Source organism: Ochotona princeps, chromosome 33 (assembly GCF_030435755.1).
Source record: "Ochotona princeps isolate mOchPri1 chromosome 33, mOchPri1.hap1, whole genome shotgun sequence".
In the NCBI taxonomy this organism is placed as follows: Eukaryota; Metazoa; Chordata; class Mammalia; order Lagomorpha; family Ochotonidae; genus Ochotona; species Ochotona princeps.
Window position 1 is genome coordinate 5246737 of NC_080864.1, and position 23776 is coordinate 5270512.

Genomic DNA, 23776 nt, shown 5'->3' on the forward strand with positions numbered 1-23776 from the left:
ATCGGATGGAAGATCTTCCTCTCTGTCTCTCCTCCTCTCTCTATATCTGACTTTGTAATAAAAATAAATAAATAGGTAAAAAAAAAAAAAGAGAAAACATTGGATTGTAATAAAGGATATAAACAAAACATACAAGAATTCTTCAAACTCAATCCTAAAAAACTAACTTCAACATTATGCAAGAGGGGCTGGCTATGTGGCATACAACCACCTGTTCAAGTCCCCATCCGGCTTCCTGCTAATGCCCCCATGGGAAGGCAACAGAAGATGGCCCAGGTGCTTGGGCCCCTGCACCTCTGTGGAAGTCCCAGATGGATTTCCTATCCCCTGGCTTTAGCCTGGCCCAGCCCTGGCCATTGCAGCCATTGGAGGAATAAGCCATAGAAAATGTGAAAGTTCTCTCTCTTTGTAATGCTTTCAATAGATACATAAGTCTCTAAAAAGAGACCAGGAAATATACAAGTACCCATAGTGATTCGCACACATCGGTGATCTGCGTCACTTGTCATCAGGGAAAATGTGGATTAAAACCATGGGATGCCACGCAGAACACTTGTCAGAACGTTCAAAACTCAAACACAGCTACACCAAAGACTGGCAGGTGCATGGAGCAAAGGAGCCCAGCCCTCATTCACCACGATTCTGAAAGCTGTCCCTTTCTTTTGAAACAGATCATTCATTGATTTGAAACAGTTACAGAGACACACACAAACAGATCTTTCATTTGCTGGTTCACTCCCCGGATGGCAGCAGCATCCAGAGCTGAGTCAGGAGAAGGAGCCAGGAGCCAGGAGCTCCAGCCAGGTCTCCCACATGGATGTAGCAACCCAAGCACTTGGGCGGTTCACTGCTTTCCACAAGCAGGGGGTTGGATGGGAGGTGGAGCAGTCGGATCTCAACCCTGCACCTGTATAGGATACAGATGTTGCAGCCGGAGGACTGGCTACCAGCTAGGCTACAACGCAGGTCCCTCCATGAGCTTTTCCTGGACTGCCCCTCTTCCTCCTCACTGCCCCCAACAAACATGCTGAGAAAATCCTGATTTGGGCCATGGACCCTGGGTGTTAGTAATGTACCAATATGGACTCATCCTTTCCCACCAACAGGCTTCACTGAGGACATCCAGAGTACAGGAACTCTCTATATGCTGCCCAATTTTCCCCTGAACCTAAAACTGCTCTTAAAAAAAAAAAAAAAAATACAACAGGGCCCAGCGCATTAGTCTAGCAGCTAAAGTTCTCACCTTACACACGCTGGGTTCCCACATGGACACCAGTTCTAATCCCCAGCGGCCCCGCTTCCCATCCAGCTCCCTGCCTGTGGCCTGGGAAAACAGTGGAGGACGGCCCAAAGCTTGGGACCCTGCACCTGTGTGGGAGACCCAGAAGAAGCTCCTGGCTCCTGGCTTCTGATTGGCTCATCTTTGGCCATTGCGGCAGCTTGGGGAGTGAATCAACAGACGGAAGATCTTCCTCTCTGTCTCTCCTCCTCTTTGTGTATCTAACTTTCTAATAAAAATAAATAAATCTTGGGCCCAGCGTCACAGCCTAGTGGCTAAATTCCTCACCTTACACCCACCAGGACCCCATATGGGTGCCAGTTCATGTCCCGGCTGCTGCACTTTCCATTCTGGGAAAGCCATGGAGGAAGTTCAAAACCTGGGACCCTGCACCTGCGTGGGAGACCCAGAAGAAGCTCCTGTCTCCTGGCTTCGGATCGACTCAGCTCTGGTGGTTCCCGCCATTTGGGGAGTGAACCAGCAGATGGAAAATATCTCTCTTTCTCCCTCTTTCAGTAGTTACAACTTTCAAATCGATTTTTTAAAAAATAAATCCTGTTTTTTAAAAACTAAGTACTTTAAAAAAAAAAAACTCACAGTAAAATAACTCAACCTGAGATTGAAAATTCTCAGCTACGCTCTGGGACAACAACCACGTCAGACACACAGTCCACTTGATCCACTCAACTCTGCCAGGACAAGGGCCATCCCAACACCTCGGAAACCTGGTCTGAGGCTGGCATGTCACCTCCGTGCCATCACCACCCCATGCACAAGGTCCCCCAGCACCCTAACATCCTGAGGCCCTGCTAGGTGCCCAGCTGATGTCGGGTTCCCCCAACAAGTGGACATCCCACGTCCCTCGGGGGTGATCCCCGGGGAAATCACAGATCTGGCTAAGTCCGGGCATCCCCCAGGACTACGCAAGGAGCGGCCTGCGGAGTGTCTGGTCCAGTTGGTGGGTTCAACTGGAAACTCCCTGGGTGGGGTTTGCGGTGGGAAGCACAATAGGGAAGTGATTTACATGTGCAGCAAATCAAATGCTTTGACCCACCCACCCCACCCAGCACTTGACATAAAGGGGAGCCGGACCCAGTCTGTGTACCTCAGCCACTGCATCAATGGACGGGACGAGAAGGGATGCCTGACCGGACAACCAGGTGAGCTCAACAGCCAGCCCCCAGCACAAAGCCCAGGGTCCCCAGCACCTCCTGCCCTCGGCCACTCCTGGAATCCTGAAAGCTCAGAAAGCCACAGCAGCTCCAGCTCTCGCCTCCCCCCAACACAGCCCAGCAGGTGGGAAGCTGGGAGTCCCCCCTCGGAGCGGCCAGCAGCAGCTGCAGAGCTGCCACAGAGCGGTCCTAGCTTGCCGCCTCGGCCTCAGTCTACCTCTCAGGAGAACAGGCAGTGTAGTGGATTGTAAACCACCCGGGCCTCTGAGCTGTGTCCTAGATTGAGCCTGACCCTTGGAGCCAGCCCCCTGACTTCAGCTAAGAAAAGAATGACACGGGCCCACACAACCTTGACCCCTGCCCCCATTGCCGCCTCCCGTCCATGGGTGCACGAGGAACAGCCATGTCATTAACCGCTGGACTTTGACAGGGCCAAAACATCCAGCTCAGCCCTCCGCATCTGACACCGAGGTTGTCGGCAGAGAGCAGCAGAGCGCATCGCCCTGGAAACCGGAGCCCCAGAACGATGGCCCCACACGTCTTCTGGATCGCGCTTGGGCTGCTGCTGTGGCAGGAGCCAGGTTCAGGTGGGTCACAGGGCAGAGGTTTGGGGTAGGCTCCCAGAACTGGGCAGGCAGGCAGGCAGAAGGGTGAGAGGTCTCAGGAGGGCCTGGTTCTCACCCCATCTCCAGTCTGGGGACACAGATATCCCAGCCCCGTGGAGTTGGGTCAGGATTGGAACCTGGGGAACAAGCCATTAGGAGGACTTTCTGGAGGAGGAATTAAAACCTCCTGCCATTTTCCCAGCTGGGTGATTGAACCCCCTTGGACCTCGGGTGGCTTGTCTCACAGGAGGCCAGTGGAAACCAGCTTGTGGAGTTGCCACAAAGGTTAAACAAGTTAAACTATATAAGCTCCCCAGAGCAGTACCTGGCATGCAGTAAATGTTTAGAAGAGAGAGAGAGAGAGATCTCCCTTCCACTGGTTTAATCCCCAGACAACCATTACAACCAGAGCCGGGCTTGTCCAAAACCAGGAGCTTCTTCCATGGGTACAGGGGCCCAAGCCCTTGAGCCATCCTCGACTGCTTTCCCAGTAGGGACCTGGTTCATAACTGGAGCAGCCAGGCTAAAACCTGTGTCCATAAGGCATGCTGGCACCTGCCTCAGTAAATACATTTGAAGAAATAATAACAATTGAAACAATTTTTAAAACAATAACAACAACAACAACAACAAAAAAAGAATTGTTGGGTCACACATTTGCTTTCCCTGCAGCCTCCTTGTCCCTGCGAATGGAATCCGTCATCCAGGTCCTGAAGGAATTGGAGCAGGACGTGAGGAACACCGAGGCTGGACATGCTGCTTCCGCGTGGCTGCGGGCAGCCCAGGACACAGGCCCCCACAATCCACTCCATCCTCTCCTGCTGCTGACACCCGCGTTCCAAGCTACAGCACTGGGGGATCACTGCCCACTAAGCCCCGAGTTTCTGAACTTCATCAAGCAAGTGACCAGACATGATATACAAGATGGACAGGAATACGGGGTAGTGTTGGCTCCTGACGGTTCAACCGTGGCCCTGGAGCCCCTGCTGATGGGGCTACAGGCAGGAGAGCAGGAGCCCGGGACCATGACCTTGACCTTGGCTCTCTCAGCTGGAGCCGCTGCTTCAGGAGACAACGCTGAATCCCCCAGCACTGCAGACAGCCTGTTGGTGACCACCCTGGCCAGATACCTGGGCCTGGCCTTCCTCCAGAACCCCAGGCCTCTGAGCCGTCCAGGCCTGGGGACTGAGGGCTGCTGGGACCAGCTCTCCTCTCCACGGAACTTCACGCTCCTGGCCCCGACGGCATCAACCCTCACCATGGCCTTCCTCAATGGTGCCCTGGATGGAATCCTCCTTGGATACCACCTGAGGAGGACCCCTGAGCCTCGGCCAGCCCTCAGCCTCCTGCTGAGCCAGTACTATGGAGCCGGAGTGGCCGGAGATCCGAAGTTTCGCAGCAACTTCCGACGGCAGAACATGGCCGCTCTGGCTCTGGCCCCTTCTCTGGACCGGCAGGTTTTGGGGGCCCTTGTCCTGCTGCAGAGACTGGAACCAGCGCACCCCCAACTGTGGAACGTGAGCCAGGATCAACTGGCCCAGGTGGCCACCCGCGCAGCTAAGGAATTTACTGAAGCGTACCTGGGTGAGATGGAACCCCCCCCACACACACACATGCCCTGAGACCTTCCCTCCTCCCAGCTCTTTGTGGGCACCCCAGGGGCTCTGTCTGGGAGGCTGGGACAGCTGTCTTGGTGAGGAAATGCAGTTAGCAGACTTTGCAGGATGAATAGCTCATCCGACCTTTTTATTCTTTGAATGAATTTATTTGAAAGGTAGAGATATGGCCCCCCCTGCGTCATGGCTCAGTGGTTAAACTCTCACCTTGCAAGCACCAGGATCCCATAGGGGTGAAAGTTTGTGTCCCGGCTGCTCCACTTCCCTTCCAGCTCGTGGCCTGGGAAAGCAGCGGAGATGGCCCAAAGCCTTGGAACTCTGCACCCACATGGGAGACCCAGAAGAGGCTCTTGACTTCTGGCTTCAGATCTGCTCAGCTCTGGGTGTTGCAGCCATTTGGGGATGGAAGATCTTTGTCTCTCCTTCTCTCCATGAGTTTGCCTTTCCAATTAAAAAAAAAAAAGTAGCGTTTTGGAGAGGGAAGGAGGGAGTGAGAGAGAGAGAGAGAGTGTGTGTGTGTTTGAGAGAGAGAGAGAGAGAGATCTTCCACCTGCTACTTCACTCCCACATGGCTGCCAATGGCAAAGGCTGGACCAGGCTGAATCTAGGAGCTTTCTCCAGGTCTCCCACAAGGGAACAGGGGGGCCAAGCACTCTCCCAGGTGCGTTAGCAGGGAGCTGGATCAGAAGTGGAGCAGCCAGAACTCAAATTGACATTCCTGTGGGATGCTGGTCTGTCGCCTTTACTTGCTCCATCACAGCCATGGTCCTTGATTTTATTTTTTAATTATTATCATTATTGTGAGAAAGACGATGCTCCAGGATGTGGGCTCAACCTCCGCGCAGACGCAATGACACAGAGTTTCAAGTGCAAGGTCAGCCAGTTATTGCTGTACCTGTTTCGGGGAAATTGCTTCACTTCTCTGAACCTCACTGACTCATGGCTCTACCTCTTGGGTTTGCGGAATGGTTTACGATGGGACCTCAGAGTTCCTCCTTTAAAAGAAAAATACTGATTTTATTGGAAAGGCAGAGAAACGAAGCGTTTCCATCCATCTTCGTTAGCTCCCAGATGCTGTCAACAGCCAAGGTTGTACCAGGCTGAAGCTAGGAGCAAGGAGCTTCCTCCAGGGCTCCCACGTGGGTGGTAGCGGCTCAGATACTTGGGCTGTCTTCTGTTGTTTTGGCAGGTGCAGGGAGCTGGATGGGAAGTGGAGCAGCCACCACTCCGGGGGTTGATGGGACATGAGAGGTGTGGATTGCAGGCAGACGTTACCTCGGGGGGACTCCACAGTCTTCCCCAGGGCTTAGGGCTGGGTGTGCTGAAGAGACGACCCCGGAGCTCTGAAATCAGAGCTGAAATTCTTGAGGTTTACCCTGAAAGCATTAGGGACACAGCAGATAGAGCAACAAAGCCATGCTGTTACATTTAGTCCATCTGTAACCCCAGGGGGCACAAGGGTGAGATGAGGTTAGACTTGTCCCAAACCCGGGAGGAGACTTGGGGGGCGGGGGGTGATCCAGGGAGCTGAAGGAGCAGACAGAAAGCACTTTACTGACCCCAGCCCTGGATGCCCTGGCTCCCACAGGTTGCCCAGCCATCCACCCGCGCTGCCGCTGGGGCGCAGCGCCCTACAGGGGCCAGCCGAGGTCACTGCACCTGCCGCTTGGTTTCTTATACGTGCATCACACATACGAGCCCGCGTCACCTTGCACCAGCTTCACGCAATGCGCCCAAAACATGCGCTCCATGCAACGTTTCCACCAGGACACGCGCGGCTGGGACGACCTAGGCTACAGGTGAGCGGGGCCTGGCCGGGGAGAGGAGGAGTGGGACGGAAAAGCAGGGGTTCCCGGGGAGACGTCTAGGGGGAGGAGCCTTGTAAGGGGATGTAGCTTGATAGAGGAGGAGTTTGGAGATGTGGAGAATCCGTGGGAAAGGATCAAGTCTAGGATCGGAGCCTTCTCCGGAATCAGAAATAATTAAACGGTAGAAACCCTCTTTTTAAAGCTTTTATTCCGATAAACAAAAGAGATGTCCTGTATTTCCTAGGAAGAATTCATGCGGTGGGGCTCTGGGGCCGAGGATGGATAGAAGTTAGGACAGGGGGCAAGGACCTGGGAGAAGGACGGAGCCTTTAGGACTGGAGCGGGGGGTGGGCAATGCTGGAAGTGGGAGTGTGAGAGAGGGGACGTGGGGCGTGTCCATGCTGGGGGCGGGGGCTGGGATCCTTGGGGAGGTAACCATGCGCAAGCAGCCGGGGGTCTCACCACCTCGGGACTTGGGGTCTGCAGTTTCCTGGCCAAAGAGGAAAGCGAGGCGATACCCAGCCTCCAGTTGCTTTTCCTCCCTTTCACAGCTTCGTGGTGGGCTCCGACGGCTACATGTACGAGGGCCGAGGCTGGCACTGGCTGGGTGCGCACACGTTCCGCCATAACAGCCTCGGCTTTGGCGTGGCCTTCGTGGGTAACTACACGGCAGCACTGCCCACAGAGGTGGCGCTGCGCAGCGTGCGTGACCAGCTCCCCCGCTGCGCACTGCGCGCCGGCTTCCTACAACCCCAGTACAAGGTGCTCGGCCATCGCCAGCTCGTCTCCACCGACTGCCCGGGAGATGCCCTCTTCCAGGAGCTGCACACCTGGCCGCACTTCGTGAGTCTGCATTCTGCCCCTAGGCTGTCTGCTGCCTGCCTAACCTCCACCCCCTCCTCACTCCCAGTTTGTGCCCTCCCAAACAGGGCAGGGCTCCCGGAATCTCATAACCCCAGCCTAGCCCAGCCCCTCGCCCCTGCCACTTTGTTCCAAGGGCTGTATTCCACCCTCTGTCTGCATCCCATCCCATCCCAACCCTAAATTTAGACGCTCGCTCCTCGGACATCTCAGCCAGGTGACTGTGACGTCCAATCTAAGCCCAGCTGGCGCCACCTCCCCCGGAGACATTCCAACCCCCAGCCTGCATGACTTAAACACCCTGGATGCAACGGGATGGTTTTGTCCCACCTGTATCCTGCCGGGAAACGATCCCCTTAAGGAGTGCCTCTGCCTGCTCCAGCCTGCTTGCTGGCAGGTGCAGTTTCTTGCCCTGGGTCCCTAGCCTACCACCTGGACACACACACACACACACTCACTCACTCACTCACTCACTGGTCTGTTTTCTAGTCTGTGAAGAGGAAGACAGACAAAAAGGCCTCTGGGAGACGAAAGAGAACACTACCGCCACCCGCAATGAGGGGACAACCAGCCGTAGAATAAGGCAAGCCCGCAGAGAGCATCCACTCCGGGCCCCTCTGTGCCTGCACCTGTTGTCTTAGCTTGAGGCTGCTCCGAGCAGGCTCTGAGATGAGAATTCTAGCACAGGGGCAGGCTGTGGCACAGCAGAGCTCCTGGATTCACATTCCTGCTCTGCTTCCGACTCCAGCCTCTTGCTGTGGCTGACCCTGAGAGGTGGCCAGTGACGGCTCAAGGACTTTAAGGTCACCACCGTATGGGTAATCTGGACCAGATCCTGGGCTGGAGGCTTTGGCTCAGCCCAGCTCCTGCTGCTGTGAGCAATAGAAGGTAAACCACGTAGATGGGCTCTCTCTCTCTCTCTCTCTCTCCCTCCCTCCCTGCCTTGTCTTTGTCTCCCTGTCTTTGAAGTCAAATAGCAATGATCGCCTCTCGGCCTTTTGGCTGACATCAAGTGTATAAAACAGCAATGAACATGTTAGCAAAGAATTCAGGATCATTCTGGACCAAGAAGCTTGGAGATATATGCAAGTAAGCAGTCTTCCAAGGACCCAGCAGGATGGCTCCATTGGCTAAAGCGTCATCATGAAAGCACCAGGATCCAATAGGGGTGCTAGTTCTAATCCCGGCTGCTCCACTTCCCATCTAGCTCCCTGCTTGTGGCCTGGGAAAGCAGTGGAGGACGGCCCAAAGCCTTGGGACCCTGCACCCGCGTGGGAGAGCCAGAAGACACTCCTGTTTTCGGGTTAGCTCAGCTCTGGCCATTGTGGCCACTTGGGGAGCGAATCATCAGATGGAAGATATTTCTCTCTGTCTCTCCTCTTCTCTCTATATATCTGACTTTACAATAAAAATAAATTTTTTTGAAAGATGCATTTATTTATTTGAAAGACACTTATAGGAAGAGAGATCCTCCATCCACCGGGTCACTCCCTCCCAAAGAGCCACTACAGCCCCAGACTTAGCCAAAAACAAAAGCCATTCGTGTCTCCCATGTGGGAGGAGGGGACTGAGGCACTTGGGCCATCTTCTGCTGCCTTGCACGGCGCATTGGCAGGGAGCTAGAAAGGAAGGAGCTGCCAGCGTCTCGGGTGGCAGGCTTGAGACGCTGTGGCACAGAGCTCACACCCCAGGTCCCCTTTGCTGGCTGGAAACGCCTCGTGCTTGCCTCTTGGTGTAAACAGTGAGCTCTCAGGAGAGCCAGACCCATGGGGGTGTCCTTCTCCATGGCTTCTTCACCCTGGTGGGCACTCAGGAAATATTTGTAGAACGAATAAAGACTCAGACAATGCGCCTTTTGTCACTGATATTATCATCTTGCCGAACACATAAGGAAACCCAGGGGAGACAGAGGAAGTGACTTGCCGAGGTCACACACAGCAAGATGGGGCCCAGCTGGCAGGTGCCACACTCCTGTCTGGTCTGCAGGCCACAATGGTGATAATTCAGTTATTGCAGGACATCGCTTGCCAACCTTCAGCGTGAGTAGCGTTATGACTAGTCCACGGGCTTGTGCACTGAGGCGCGACGGACGCAGGACCGCCCATCAAGATGTACGCCTGATGAATTTTCTAAGAGACCACACCCGTGTCGGCAAGCAGCCAGCTCAAAAACCAGAAGATCTGAATCTCACTCCCAGAAAGAACAGGCAGGGCTGCCATGCCAGCCTTCAACGCTGACCTTCCGTGTCGGAGAGCCCGTCTCTTCTCAGGCAGGTGCTCCACTCGCCGTCTAGCTCCCCGTTGATGGCCAGGGAAAAGAGCAGAGAATGGCTCTCAAGTCCCTGGGTCCCTCCAACTCACGTGCGAGACCTCGAAGAAGCTCCAGGTTTCTCATTTTGTCCTGGACCAATCCCATATGAGCAAGCATCTCTTTAACCTTTCTTAGGCCCTGTACAATGGTTCCATTGGCTAAAGCGTCATCATGAAAGCACCAGGATCCCATATGGGAGCTAGTTCTAATCCCGGCTGCTCCACTTCCCATCCAGCTCCCTGCTTGTGGCCTGGGAAAGCAGTGGAGGATGGCCCAAGTCCTTGGGACCCTGCACCTGCATGGGAGAGCCGGAAGAGGCTCCTGGCTCCTGGCTTCAGTTTGGCTCAGCTCTGGCTGTTGCAGCCATTTGGAAAGACAACCAGGAGATGGAAGATGTTTCTCTGTCTCTCTCTCCATAAATCTGATATGCCTTTCCAACAAAAATAAATATTTTAAAAAAAACTTTCTCATTAATTAATTGATATTTTAAAAGTGAATTTCATGGGCCTGTCACAGTAGTTTAGTGGCTAAAGTGCTTGCCTTGCATGCACCAGGATCCTATATGGGCACCGGTTCATGTTCCGGCAGCTCGGCTTCCCATCCAACTCCCTGCCTGTGGCCTGGGAAAGCAGTGGAGGACGGCCCGAAGCCTTAGGACTCTGTACCCACATGGGAGACCTAGAGGAAGTTCCTGGCTCCTGGCTTCAGCTCTGCTCTACTCTGGCCATTGTGGCCACTTGGGGAGTGAATCAGTAGATGGAAGATCTTCCTTTCTGTCTCTTTCCTTCTCTCTGGAATCTGACTTTCCAATAAAGATAAATAAATATAGAAAAAAATGGAATTCGCAAGGTCTACGTTGTGGCATAACAGGTAAAGCTGGTGTCGGAGGTCCTGGCATCCCATATGGGCAGTGGTTCGAGTCCCGGCTGCTCCACTTGTCATCCAGCTCCCTGCTGATACATCTGGGAAAGTCACAGAGGATGGCCCCGGGGGCTTTGGCTCCTGAACCCACATGAGGACCTTACTGGAGTTCTTGGCTCCTGGTTTCAACCTGGCCCGACCACAGCTATTAGAAGCATGTTGGAAGTGAATCAAGCAAAGCTCTCTCTCTCTCTCTCTCTCTGTGTGTGTGTGTGTGTGTTGCTGGAGGGGGATGTCATCCCTCTCAAATAAGTAACTAATAAAACATGTTTTGGAGAAGTGGCATTCAAAAATAAATCTGCTTTTTTTGCAACACAATACTGAAGTTCTTACAGGTTCGTGTTTCAGCGTCCACATTTTCCGTGAACTTTGTAAAGACCCCGAGCACGCATGAATCTCAAAATTTTTGCAGCAAACTTTAAAAGGCTTTTACGTTTCTTCTTATTATCTGAAAAAAAGCAGAGAGATGAGAAGTACTCTTATCCCTTGGTTCATTCTCCCACTGTCCACCGTAGCTGGGTCTGGACCAGACAGAAACCAGGAGCCTTCCAGGTGACCCAGGCCATCCAGGTGAATGGTGGGCACCCATTCACTGCTGTCTCCCAGGGCAGGAAGCTGGACTTGCAGAGTGGACACTCACACCCAGACTCTCCCATATGGGCACCCTTGATGCTCCTTTGTATGAAGATGTAATAAGTTGAAAGACAGAGTAAGGAGAGGGAGAGAGACAGCGAGAGATGTGCTGTACATTGGTTCACTCCTCTGGTGCTCACAGAGCCGGGGCCAGGCCAGGACAAAGCCAGATGCCTCACACTCCATCCTGGTCTCCCCCATGGGTGGCAGAGGCCCAAGGATAGGACCATCTTCAGCTGCTTTTCCCTGTGCACCAGCAGGGAACTAGATTGGAAGCGGAGGAGTGGGGACTGAAGCAGCTCTGTTGGGAGATGCTGGTGTTAGGAGTCGCTATTTGATCTCTAGGGCCACCATGCAGCGCTTCCCCAAACAGCGTCTTACCTGCAGCATCAAACACCCTCCCCCCGCACGCACACACACACACACACACACAATATTACTTTCATGTGAGAGTCAGTGTTGCAGAGAAAAAGAGAGAGCGAGAAAAAGACAGAGATCTTCCACCTTCTGGTTCACTCCCCAAATGATCACAACGGCCAGAACCGAACTGACCTCAAGCCAGGAGCCAGGAATGCCTTCCAGGTCTCCCAGGCAGGTGCAGGGGCCCAAGGGCTTGGAGCATCCTCCGCTGCTCTCCCAGGCCCCAAAGCAGGGAGCTGGATGGGAAGTGGAACAGCCAGGACTCGAACTGGTTCCCACAAGGGATTCCAGAGCTGCAGATACAGGACAAGCTTACTACGCCACCACACCGGCGCCTAGTCCTTATCTTTTAATTGCATTCTGCACAAATCCATGGTAAGGTGCCTTCCCGTGTGACAGTGATGATCGGTTCAGCCGTCGTCACGTGCTTGGGAGTGTTTTCCATTTAGGGCTTCAGGAAACCTTGAAGATGGTACTGTCAGACATGTCTGTTTGGGGAAACAGAAGACCCAGGCAGCAGTACCAGGAGGCCATGGTAGACGGTGCCCAACAGGGCTGAGAGCTCTAAGTCCTCTAGCACTTGCTCAGCGCATGTCCATTACGCAGAGGGCAGCTGAGGCTCAGAGACAGAGAGAGAGAGAAGCAGGTGCAGCTTCCTGGTCCAGCTCTGCCACCCCTATCTTCCCTCCCCGCCCCCTCATCCTGCCCCCACCCCGTATGCCCTCCCAGCCTGGCCAGACAGGGTCACGTGGCCTCGGAGCGCCCTCAGCGGGAGGAAGCCGGGGTGCTGAGCTGCTGGTTGCTGGCTGTAGGGCTCTTCAGAAACACCAGGTAAGTAAGGCAACCCACGCATGTGGCACCCCTTCCCGCACCCCTCCTGCCCAGGGGGTGGGGATTGGAGCATCTGGGAGTGAGAGAGGAGCTGGACAAGGGCAGCCTTGTGGGCAGGCACTGGGCAGAGCTATCTGTCTCCTGTGCCTCCCAGGAGCACCCCGCCATGGACCCATCATCGCAGCAGAGCCAAGACGCCCAGCCGCCGCCAGCAGAACCGACGCCGCTGATGTCCTACCGCTGGCACACAGGGGAGAGGGGTGCTGGGAGCTCTCGCTGGGCCCGCCTGGCAGGCTGGGGAAGGGCACTAAGCCACCAGGAGCCCATGGTTAGCAGCCAGCCAGCCCCTCGCTCCCTGTTCCGCCGGGTCCTTTCTGCACCCCCCAAAGAGTCCCGGACCAGTCGACTCCGGCTCTCCAAGACCTTATGGGGAAAACAGAAGAACCCGCCGCAGCCGCCACCGCTGGAGCAGGCGCCCGAGCCAGACACCCCTGGTAGGTGGCTCCCTCCAAACCCTTGACCTTGGCCGGATGCTTGGGTGGTGTTTGCCTCTCCAAAGGAGCATCAACCCCTAAAGAGACAGGAAGTTGTGGCGAGTGCCGGGCAGGAAGTAGCTGGGGCCCAACTCTTTCCTCTTCACCCTCTAAAGAGGGGCTGACGGAGTAGGTAGGGACCTGTGGGCAGGGGATCCAGCCGGAGACAAAGACACAGACCCACCGCAGTTCCGGCCAGAGGTCAAATGGCTCTCGGTGCCCTGCTGGGTGGCTCCTGGGTTCATCCTCTGCTTCCGCTTGCATCCGGCTCTCTTTCCTTTGAGCCTTTCCATCTGCTTCTTCAACCTTCTGGAACCTCGGTTTTCCCCATCAGGGAAATGGGAATCACCAGCCCCGTCACTGCATGCTCTTGTCAGGCCCTCCTTTAGACAGCTGGCATTCCTTGCCCTGTGGCGCTCATAGAATGGGTGAGGGAAAGGGAGAAACAAACGAATTAACAAGAAAGTGACAGCCAGACAAGGCTAGCACACAACAGGCCCCTTCCAGGGTTGGCATTCCACATGGGTGCCAGTCCGAGTTCCAGCCGCTCCACTCCCAATCGAGCTCCTCCCTGCTTATGGGCACGCAGTGAAGAATGGCGTTGGTCCTTGGGGTCCTGCATCCATGTGAGAGACCCGAAAAGAAGCTCCTGGCTCCTGACTTTAGATCAGCCCGGTTCCAGCCATGGTGGCCGTTTGGAGAGTAAACCTGTGAATGGGAGAGAAGGGCCAAGGATGTAACAGCATTGAGAACCTGGGGCCCTGGGGAACATAAGGGACCCCTGTGTGCAGGGAGGTCACCCCTACTAGTCAAGCTAGGAGGCCGAGGGCTAATTCCAGAAGAAACTCTTTAATTCTCCCATTCACAGCTCCTTCATGAAGAAGTCTATATTGAGAGGCCAGTTCGCATAGAGCGGACACCTCCATACCGGCAGGCTCCGGTTCAAGCCCCGGCTGCTCCACTTCAGATCCAGCTGCCTGCACCTGGGAATGCAGGGGAGGGTGATCCAAGGCCGTGGGCCTCTGCACACATGGGGGAGCCCCAGGAGAAGCTCTTGACTTCTGACTTTGGCCTGGCCCAGCTATGGGCATTGCAGCAGCAATTTACAGACATGGACGATTCTCTCTCTCTCGATTCAGAGTTAACAGGGAGCTTCTATCCGTTGGCTCATTCCTCAACAGCCAGCACTGGGCCAGGCTTCATGCCAGCAACCGGGAACCCCAGCCAGGTTTCCCACACAACTGGCAGACACCCCCAGGGACTTGAGCCATACCCTTGTCTCCCAGCAAGCGCCCCAGCAGAGAGAGAAACCAGGGACTTTAACCCAGGCACTCTGTTCAGGGATGCCAGTGAGTCAAACATCGACATGTCCCATGGCACCAAAGGTCCAGCCCCATGCTCCCACTTCGCAGCCCCCCTGGCTGCCCACAGTCCTCACCAGAGTGTTGGTGACTGCCAAAACCCCAGGGATGGAGAGAGTGCCCATTGTCAAGCACAGATCCACTCCTTGGCTGCCCAAACCCCTCCCATGGCTCTCTGTTACCCCCCAAGATAAAACACAGCTCTTGCAACTGACACCCACGGGGCCTCTTTTCCCTCCCTGGCTCATGGCCCTTGCTTGAGGAAGCAACCATCCCCCACTCCCAACTTTGAATGCATTCCACCTTAGAGGATCTGTTTAGAAAGAAAACATAGCTCCTGTCCTTTAAAAAAAAATAATAAACCTTTCTTTTAATTATTGGAAAAGCAGAGTTATAGAAACAGAGAAAGAGGAAAAATCTTCCACCTACTGCTTTTCTCTCCAAAAAGCTCCCAGTGGCCAGGGGTGGACCGGGTCGAAGGAAGGAGCCAGGAGTTTCACCTGAGACCCCCAGAGGGGTGGTGTGGGCCCAAGCACTCCAGCCACCTTCCTCTGCTTTCCCAGGCACAGTGGCGGGAAGCTGGATTGGAAGTGGAGCAGGTGCAACTTAAACTAGTGTCAGTACAGGCTGCAGGCATTTGCCCACCACGCCACAGGACAAGCTCCTCCTGTCCTTTGTACAAATTTGTAAAGATTTATTTCCTTTTATTGGAAAGGCAGATATGCAGAGAGAGAAGGAAAGACAGAAAGATCTTCCATCCATTGGTTCACTCCCCAAATGGCCACAATGGCCGGAGCTGAGCCAATCTGAAGCCAGGAGCCAGGAACTTCCTCCAGGTCTCCCAAGCGGGTGCAGGGTCCCAAGGCTTTGGACCGTCCTCCACTGCGTTCCCAGGCCACAAGCAGGGAGCTGGATGAGAAGCGGGGCCACTGGGACATGAACCAGCACCCGTCCACAGTATCCCAGCGCATGTAAGGCGAGCACTTTAGTCCACTGTGCTGGGACCCTTTCTTACATTTTATTTTTTAAACTGTTGGAATTGTCCACTGTTTTGATTGAGAGAAGGAGTGTTTGGAAACAGTCATGTGGCTTAGCAGGCTAAGCCTCTGCTTGCGGTGCCAGCATCTTATGCTAACAGCAGTTTGAGTCCTGGCTGCTACACTTGCAATCCAGCTCCCTACTAATGGCTTGGGAAGCTAGCAGAAAAATGACCGGAGTGCTTGCACCCCTGTCACCTGTGTGGGAGTTCCAGCCGTTTGAATGACTTTCAAAGGATAGCAGGAAGTGTGTGGTACCCAGGAAGGTGGGCACATGGTTGATGAACACAAGACCCAGGGTGAGGCATAGACCAGTGCAAGGTTAACACAGCCTGATCTGGCTCTGGGCAGGTGGCACCAAGGAGGGACTCAAAGGGTTCTTAGTGTCTCCCCAACTTCTTCTCAGAGCCGGAGTCCACCACCCCTCAGATTCCTGAGGCACCCACACCCGATGTACCTGTCTGGGACATTGGCAACTTCACTCTGCTGGATGGAAGGCTGGTGCTGCTTGGAGGGGAGGAGGAGGTGAGACCCGATTCCAGGGCAGGGGCAGGGGAGGAGGGCAGAGGTGAGGTGGGAGGGTGGATGAGGGGCAGGTCCCTGGGCAGGCGCAGGGGAGGAGGAGAGGGGATGAGTAGGACAGAGGTGAGGTGGGAGGGTGGATGAGCGGCCAGTTTCCACTTTCTCCGTTGCCACAAGCCTCCCTTTTCTCACTGCCCACAGATTCCTCGCCGGTCCCGCGTGGGGAGCGCCAGCTCCGAAGGCAGCATACAAGCCGCCATGGGCAACTTCAAGGATCTGGGTGAGGGTGAAGTTTGGGGGAGAAGGAGGGAGCCAGGGCCTGGGCACGTCCTCCCAGGAGGAGTCCACTTCCCAACCTTTCCTGCTACACACAGATCGGAGCCTGGGAAAGACCGAGCCAGAGTCTGCCAATACCAACCAAGTCCACAATGTGCGGGTGAGAAGCAAATAGGGGTGACAGCGAGGACAGGCAGGGACCTTTGGGTGATGTGGGGGCCGCAAAGCGCCAGCCCCCTGTGCCGCCGATGGCTTTCAGGAACGATGCAGCCGCGACCACGTGTGTTCCTGGTGCCAGCAGACCCAGGGGACATTTCTCCCAGGGGATCGAGGGTTGGAGGGAGGGGCACAGCTGACCTGTTTTCTCATGGCAGGGGCTGCTCAAGAGGCTGAAGGAGAAGAAAAAGGCCCGATCGGAGGCAGGACCCGGTTCCTCTCGGGATGGGTAAGAGGGAAGGGCTGGAAACGGTGAATCACAGTTACAAACCCTGGCTTGCAAGGGGGTGAAAAGGGACCCTTGAAAGGAGTCCTGGAGAATGAAGACAGGCAGATGTTCCCTGGGCCTAAGTGGGGAGGGCTGGGGTAGACAGAGAAGCATTCCAGCAAGTGCAAAGAGTCTAGAAGTAGCAACAACAACAACAAAAAAAGCCAGGCTTGGACCTCGACAGAATGGAGATAGATCAAGGGCTGGAGTAGGGCCAAGACGCCGGGTTAGATTTCCTCCCGAAACAAAAAAGAGTTGAGTGGCTGATTCAGTGATATTCCTCTCTCGTTGTGGGCTGCCTGGAAGAGCACAGCAGAGATCCCTTGCTCAACCCCTCCCTCCCGCAGGCCCTCCAGGTCCCCCAGTGCTCTGGGCTCTAGGGAATCCCTGGCCACACTCTCCGAGCTGGACCTGGGCGTCGAGCGGGACGTGCGAGTGTGGCCACTGCATCCCAGCCTCCTGGGGGAGCCCCACTGTTTCCAGGTGGGTACAGGTGACCTATGGAGGTCTGAGGGAAGGCCCCTTACGGCTCCATCCACCACACCTGGGAACCCCTGGTCCCAAAGGTCACATGGGCAGGCGGCAGCCGCTGCTTCGCGTGTCGTTCCGCCGCACAGAGAGACCGCTGGATCCAGGACCTTCGTCGGCAGTTCCAGCCCAGTCAGGTTATTCCTTCATGCCCCCTTCCCACATGCTTTGGACGCGGAGACCTCCCGCCCACAGCCCGGACTCGGACCCTGCCACTCACCGGGAACCTCTTAGACTCCCCTGCCCATCTGGGCTGGCTCTCGCCCTGCGTGCGTGCCGCCCCTTTCTCAGATTGGTTCGGATTGGCACCGACGCCGAGTTTCTCACTCCGCGGCCACTCTTGCAAAACCCCCCCCCCCATAGATAAGCTGGGCTGGGCGCAGCCACCTGCAGGACCCCCGTGACCTCACCATCGGCCCAACTACGTCCGAAATGCGCCCCCTCTCGTCTCCCACCCCCCTCCACCTCCTAACCACAGGACAACGTGGAGCGAGAAGAGACGTGGCTGAGCGTGTGGGTGCACGAGGCGAAGGGGCTGCCCCGGACGCCAGCGGCGACAGCGCCTCCAGGAGTGCGCGCCGAGCTGTGGTTGGACGGCGCCCTGCTGGCACGCACGGCGCCGCGGCCAGGACCAGGTCCGCTCTTCTGGGCCGAACGCTTCCACTTCGAGGCGCTGCCCCCCGCGCGTCGCCTGTCGCTGCGACTGCGCGGCTCGGGCTCGGGAGCCGCGGCTCTGGGCAGAGTGGCACTGGCGTTGGAGGAGCTGGGTGGACCAGGCGCACCAGCCGCCGGTCTGGAGCGCTGGTTCCCACTGCTCGGGGCACCGACCGGCGCGGCGCTTCGGGCACGGATCCGCGCGCGACGCCTGCGGGTGCTGCCGTCGGAGCGCTACAAGGAACTGGCGGAGTTTCTCACTTTCCATTACGAGCGGCTCTGCGGGGCGCTGGAAGCCACGCTGCCCGCTCAGGCCAAGGAGGAGCTGGCAGCCGCCATGGTGCGCGTGCTTCAAGCCACCGGCCGGGCGCAGGTGAGGTGCCCCAGATGGGCAGGAGGCGGAGCGGGGCGGTCGAGAGGCTGGGACTTCGCAGCAGGGGCGGGACTTGAGATGCACCTGTGACCGGCTAGGGCAGGAGGGGCGGGACTAGGCATCCTTGCTGGGGCGCGCAGTTTCCTCTCTGAAAACCTTGAGATTGTTCCGCTGAGAACAATCAGCAGACAGAGCAGGCCTGTGGCCCGCGGTATGTAAGACATACTCAGGGCGCTGGAATTTGCTAGTTCATGTTCTGTGCCAGCCCCGCACCACCTGGCTCCCTGCCCCGACCCCCAGGCTTTGGTGACAGATCTGGGCACAGCGGAGCTGATTCGCTGCGGGGGCCGTGAGGCGCTGTTGTTCCGTGAAAACACATTAGCCACCAAGGCCATCGATGAATATATGAAGCTAGTAGCCCAAGATTATCTCCAGGAGACCCTGGGTGAGCTGGGGGCGGGGAGGCGATCCCAGGCATGCTGGATGAAGGCGGGGGACTGGGAGGAGGGGACTTGGGAGAGTCTGCAGCTAAATTGGATTCTGAAGGAGTTGGGAGACTTTGGGAGGTAGGGACCATCCTGGGAGCCACCGGGGGTGGCTAAGATGACTGGAGGGATGAATTTGGAAATGGGAGCAGACCAAGTGAATGGGGTGGCTTCTCACGGGCTTCTCTGTCTGACTGCTGGGCTGCAGGACAGGTCGTGCAGCGCCTCTGTACTTCCACGGAAGACTACGAGGTGGACCCGAGCAAGTGTCCTGCCCCAGAGCTGCCCGAGCGCCAGGCCAGGCTTCGGAACAGCTGTGAGGAGGTCTTCCAAGCCATCGTACACTCCTACGAGTGAGGATCAGCTCCAGGTTGAACCTGGACTCCCTACACCCCCAAACCCGGCTAGGTTGGTCAGATGAAATTCAGGATCAGTGTGATGCTGTATTTCACATATACTAAGCACAGTTCTTTCTTATTTTTCTGAAGTTCAAGTTGACCAAGGTGGCCTCAAGTTTCATATCTCTGATGCTAATAGCCTCCTAACTCAGCCCAGTGGCTTGTCCCTCTAACCACAGGCAGACCCGTCTTAATGTTGTACCATCTGATCCTGCTTAACACAGGTTCCCAATCCCATGACCCTGACCTTCAGTGACCTTGCGTGCCACATCCCATACAACCGATCATCCCTCGAGTCCTGTTCTTGTTAGGTTAACGTGCGTGTCCAAATTTTGGACTGCTGATCCTTTGTGGCTCTGCAACCCTCACCCCATCCAATGCCAGCTCCACCACCGGGGTTTCTTGCAGGATCATGGTGCAGCCATGCCATGCTTCCTGGACTGGGTAGCCAGGGCTAGGGCGGGCACAACATCCAGTTAGTTTAATCCAGATGCCTCACCTCTGTCCCCAAGTAGCCCTTCAACTTCAAAGCAATACTATCCCAGATTCCTTAAGACATTTATTTTTTAAAAGATTTATTCATTTTTATTGGAAAACCAGATTTACAGAGATAAGGAGAGACAGAAAGATCTTCCATCTGCTGGTTCACTCCCCAAGTGGCCAGCAGCCTGGAGCCTCTTCCAGGTCTCCCACGCAGGTGCAGGGTCCCAAGGCTTTGGGCCGTCCTTAACTGCTTTCCCAGGCCACAGGCAGGGAGCTAGAAGGGAAACAGAGCAGCAAGGACACGAATCAGCACCCATATGAGATACTGGCACAGCAGGTGCCCCGGCCCCTGACCTTAGGACCTTGGCCACCTATGCCCTTCACATCCCTAGGCTCCCCGCCTCTGACCACTGCCCCTTCTGCCCTAGCTGGTTCCCAGCAGAGCTGGCCACCGTGTTCTCCAGCTGGCGAGAAGCATGCAAAACCCGCGGCTCCGAGGAGCTGGGCCCCCGCCTGGTGTGTGCGTCATTGTTCTTAAGGCTCCTGTGCCCTGCCATCCTGGCACCCAGCCTCTTTGGCCTGGCACCGGAACATCCGGCCCCCTGCCCAGCCCGCACCCTCACGCTGATTGCCAAAGTCATCCAGAACCTCGCCAACTGTGCCCCGTAGGTGATGGGGGAGCTGGGGAAGGAACGATGCCAGGGGCATGGGGAGGCTGGCCAGTGGTCTGGATGACTCAGCCAGCCTGGGCCCCACACAGGTTTGGTGAGAAGGAGGCCTACATGGGCTTCATGAACACTTTCCTGGAGCACCACAGTCCAGCCATGCAACGCTTCCTGGACCAAGTGGCCATGGTGGATACAGACGCAGCCCCCGGCGGCTATCAAAGCAGCGGTGACCTGGCGCTCCAGCTGGCTGTCCTGCACGCCCAGCTCTGTACCATCTTTGCTGAGCTGGACCAGGTCTGAGTTTAGAGTGTTGCTGAGGAGGGAGGGAGGAGGCAGACTGGCTGTACAGCCAAACATTCGCTCAACATCCTCTCTGCCTGCCCACCTCTGCAGGCCACCTGTGACAGCCTGGAACCCCTACCCACCATCCTGCGGGCCATCGAGGAGGGCCGGCCCGTTCCTGTGTCTGTACCGATGTGTCTGCCACCGCCCCCTGGCCAGATCCACTCTAGGTAACGTCTAGTCTGATTGACAGGGCTGGAGTGAGAGGTGAGACAGGAGCGGGGGCAGAGCTCAGGCTGGGCTCTGGGGAGGGGACAGAGAAGGGTCACTTCTGGGGGTCAAAGAGAGAAGTGACCGTCTTGTCAAAGCTGAAAGTCCCACGTCTCAGGTACAGGTTGTGGACTCCAGGGACACCCACGGATCAGAACTTTTCCTCCCTTTTCATACCCCGACGCCCTCAGTCTGTCCGCAGGGGAGAAGCCCGGCTTCGTGGCACCCCGAGACCTTCCAAAGCACACCCCGCTCATCTCCAAGAGCCAGTCCCTGCGCAGCTTCCAGGGCGCCGGGAGCTGGACCCGGCAGCGACCAGAGGAGGACCGAGGAGGCCCACGGAAGCCGCGGACCGTGCAACGCACGCAGAGCGTCCCTGCCCGGCGCCCCGCACGCCGCCGCCTGTCTGTGGGGCCCCGGGTGCGCCCCAAGGACTCCCTGCGCTCTTGCGCTGCGCCCCGAGGACGCCCCTGGACCGGAGCGTCCGCCTCGCTGCCGCGGAAGTCGTCGGTGCCCTGGCAGCGCCAGCTGGACCAGCCGCGGGATCGAGACCAGACACAGAGCATGCAGCGACCCCTGGGCAAGGTGCGGGTCAGAAGCATGGAAGGGTGTCCCCTTGCCCACCCACCCAGGGCAGGTGGGGGTTCTCCCCGAAGACGAGGACAGCGGGTGTTGTCTTGCACAGCTGGCGGAGCTGCAGGGTGAGGTGGCAGCGCTGCGCGAAGAGCAGAAAGCCCTGTCCCGCCTCGTGGAGTCCCTGAGCACCCACATTCGGGCGCTCACCGAGCAGCAGCAGCAGCTGAGGAGCCAACTGCAAGACCTCAACTTCAAGCTGCGCGCAGGGTGAGCTCAGGGTGGGCCCGCCTGTCAGTCATGCCTGGGCCGGCCACGCCCCGCAGCCTCTCAGCCCCGCCCCTCCGCGGGCCACGCCCCCAGGGTGGGTCTGCCCAGGCCGCCCTGTGGAGAGGCCAGACCCGGCTACGCCCCCTCTGTTAGCCACGCCCCCGGTTAGCCGTGCCCCCAGGGTGGGTCGCCTGTCAGCCCTGGCCACGCCCCCGATTAGCCACGCCCCGGGTGGGTCTGCTTGTCATCCCTGGCCACGCCCTGTCATCCCTGGCCACGCCCTGTTAGCCACGCCCCCGGTGGGTCTGTCCAGCCCGCCCTGTGGAGAGGCCCAGCCCAGCCACACCCCCGGTTAGCCACGCCCCCAGGGTGGGCCTGCCTGTCATTCCTGGCCACGCCCCCGGGTGGGTCTGCCCAGGCCGCCCTTTGCAGAGGCCAGGGCCGGGCACTTCCTCTGCCCAGTCCAGGCTCCGCTCGGCAGTCCTGGCCCTAAGCTCTGAGCGCTCTGGATCCCTTCAGCTGCTGTTCACAGGCCCTCCGGTCCTCCCCAGCCCCGGGTCTCCATTCTCCCTGGAAGGGATTTCCTACACCCCCACCCCTCTTGGGCCTGAACCCTCCGTTCCCCCAGCAGGAACTCAGAGTTGGACCCAGGGCACGAGCTTCCGAGCAGAGAGGGCCACAGGCTGAAAAGTGTGGTGAGATGTCCAGCCTGGGATGGGTCGGGCTGGGGCGGGTTGTCTTGAAGGTGGCTGGGGTGCCACCCTCCACCGCTGCTGGCTGCCTGCCCCTCAGGAGCACCGCCTGACTGAGATGGAAACCCTCCAGGCCCAGATGGGGGCCGCCATCCAGACCCTGCAGCACTCCAGGACGCCCGGCCAGCCCCTGCCCCTCAAAGTGCCCTGCCTCAATGGAGACACCACTTGAGACAGGCATGCATCAGAGAGGGGGATGCGGCTATCCCTGCTGACCGCCCTGGCCCCGTGCGGCCACCCAATAAAAAAAGAAAAGTATTGTCAATGAGAGAGTACCCGCAAACTCCCTCCCTGAGCTTTCTCGGGCTTTTCCCTCTCCTTGGAGGTCCACGGATGGATCAGCAGAAGTAGACGCCCACCCAGGGGTGGGACCCGAGCCCTCCACTCTAGAAGCCTCTGTCTCTCCCCCAGGGGCACAGCCATAGCTTGCTAAAGGCATTCCAGCAAAGGTATTCACCTGCTGGGCCCCAGAGGAGACCACCCTCCCTACCCCTGGCACCCGGGATGAGGGTCTGGGAGGTAGCTAGAGGACAGAATGCGGATGGGGGTACGCTGAGGGCCAGCAGCAGGTGGGTGCACAGGCGGCCAGCGTTGGCTGCCTCGTCAGCCTGGCAAAGGCTCAGCTCAAGCCAGGAAATCAAAGAGGTGAATTAATTGCCTAAGCGAGCGTGCCCAACTGACGGGATGTTGTTTGCGATCTCACTCACTCTGGGCAACAGGAAGGTAGCAGCCACGGTTGGGGAGGCCACACACACAGATTTGCAATGCATGACGGAAGGGTTTCGAGGAGGCCCCGGTGGGGGTGCAAGGATGGTGTGGAGATAGCTGGGTGCTGCGGGGCTCGGGCAGGGCCTGGTGGGTTGCTTGGTTGGATGAAAGGGTGGGGAGAGGGGTGAAAGGATGGGTGATAGGTGGGCAGGATGTGGTTGGCGAATGGGTGGGTGGACGGATGGGACAAGGCCACAGGCTTTTGATGGACGTAGGGACCGGCTGGTCCTGTCCTGGGGGGGGGGCAGTAATGTGAACGACAGGAAAAGAGCGAGCAGGCTGGTGGTGGGTGGTGGAGGGGTCGTTGGAAGGCAACTGCCCGGGGAATAGGACAGTCCTTGATGGCTTAGCAATGACTTGCGCTGGAACTTGTCTGTCCACTCTTGTACCAATGAACTGGGGAGGGGGGGGTGATGAAAAGTCATTGGGGCCTTAAGGGCAATGGTGTTGTCATGGCAACAGAGCCTTCTCCCCACCCCCTCTCACACACACACACACACACACACACACACACCCCTACACCTCCCCACTCTCCAGCCGGGCGGGCCTTTAAGAGTGACCCCGGTCGGGCCACTCCCAACATGGCGGCGCGCCTGCCGGCCG

At 57.1% G+C, this 23776-nt stretch overlaps 2 protein-coding genes across 3 annotated transcripts; both read left to right on the forward strand.

Moving 5' to 3' along the window:
* The first annotated feature begins 2977 nt into the window (after positions 1-2977).
* On the forward strand, positions 2978-7444 carry PGLYRP2 (peptidoglycan recognition protein 2). Its single transcript, XM_058657651.1, has 5 exons — positions 2978-3038; positions 3729-4640; positions 6261-6471; positions 7032-7338; positions 7391-7444. The coding sequence occupies exons 1-5, from the start codon at positions 2978-2980 to the stop codon at positions 7442-7444; spliced, it is 1545 nt and encodes a 514-aa protein (XP_058513634.1).
* A 5160-nt stretch (positions 7445-12604) lies between these two features.
* Positions 12605-22649, forward strand: RASAL3 (RAS protein activator like 3). 2 transcript variants are annotated; one of them, XM_058657908.1, is made up of 17 exons: positions 12605-12950; positions 15794-15912; positions 16111-16189; positions 16284-16345; positions 16560-16630; positions 17017-17152; positions 17236-17334; positions 17676-18224; positions 18525-18669; positions 18918-19062; positions 20019-20255; positions 20351-20552; positions 20652-20770; positions 21002-21395; positions 21496-21653; positions 22282-22348; positions 22446-22649. In XM_058657908.1, exons 1-17 carry the CDS (start codon positions 12623-12625, stop codon positions 22575-22577), a joined length of 3042 nt encoding a protein of 1013 aa, XP_058513891.1. In that variant the 5' UTR covers positions 12605-12622; the 3' UTR covers positions 22578-22649. The 2 variants fall into 2 exon arrangements, with proteins under 2 accessions (XP_058513891.1, XP_058513892.1); XM_058657909.1 differs by having other exon boundaries at positions 22285-22348.
* The last annotated feature ends 1127 nt before the right edge of the window (positions 22650-23776 follow it).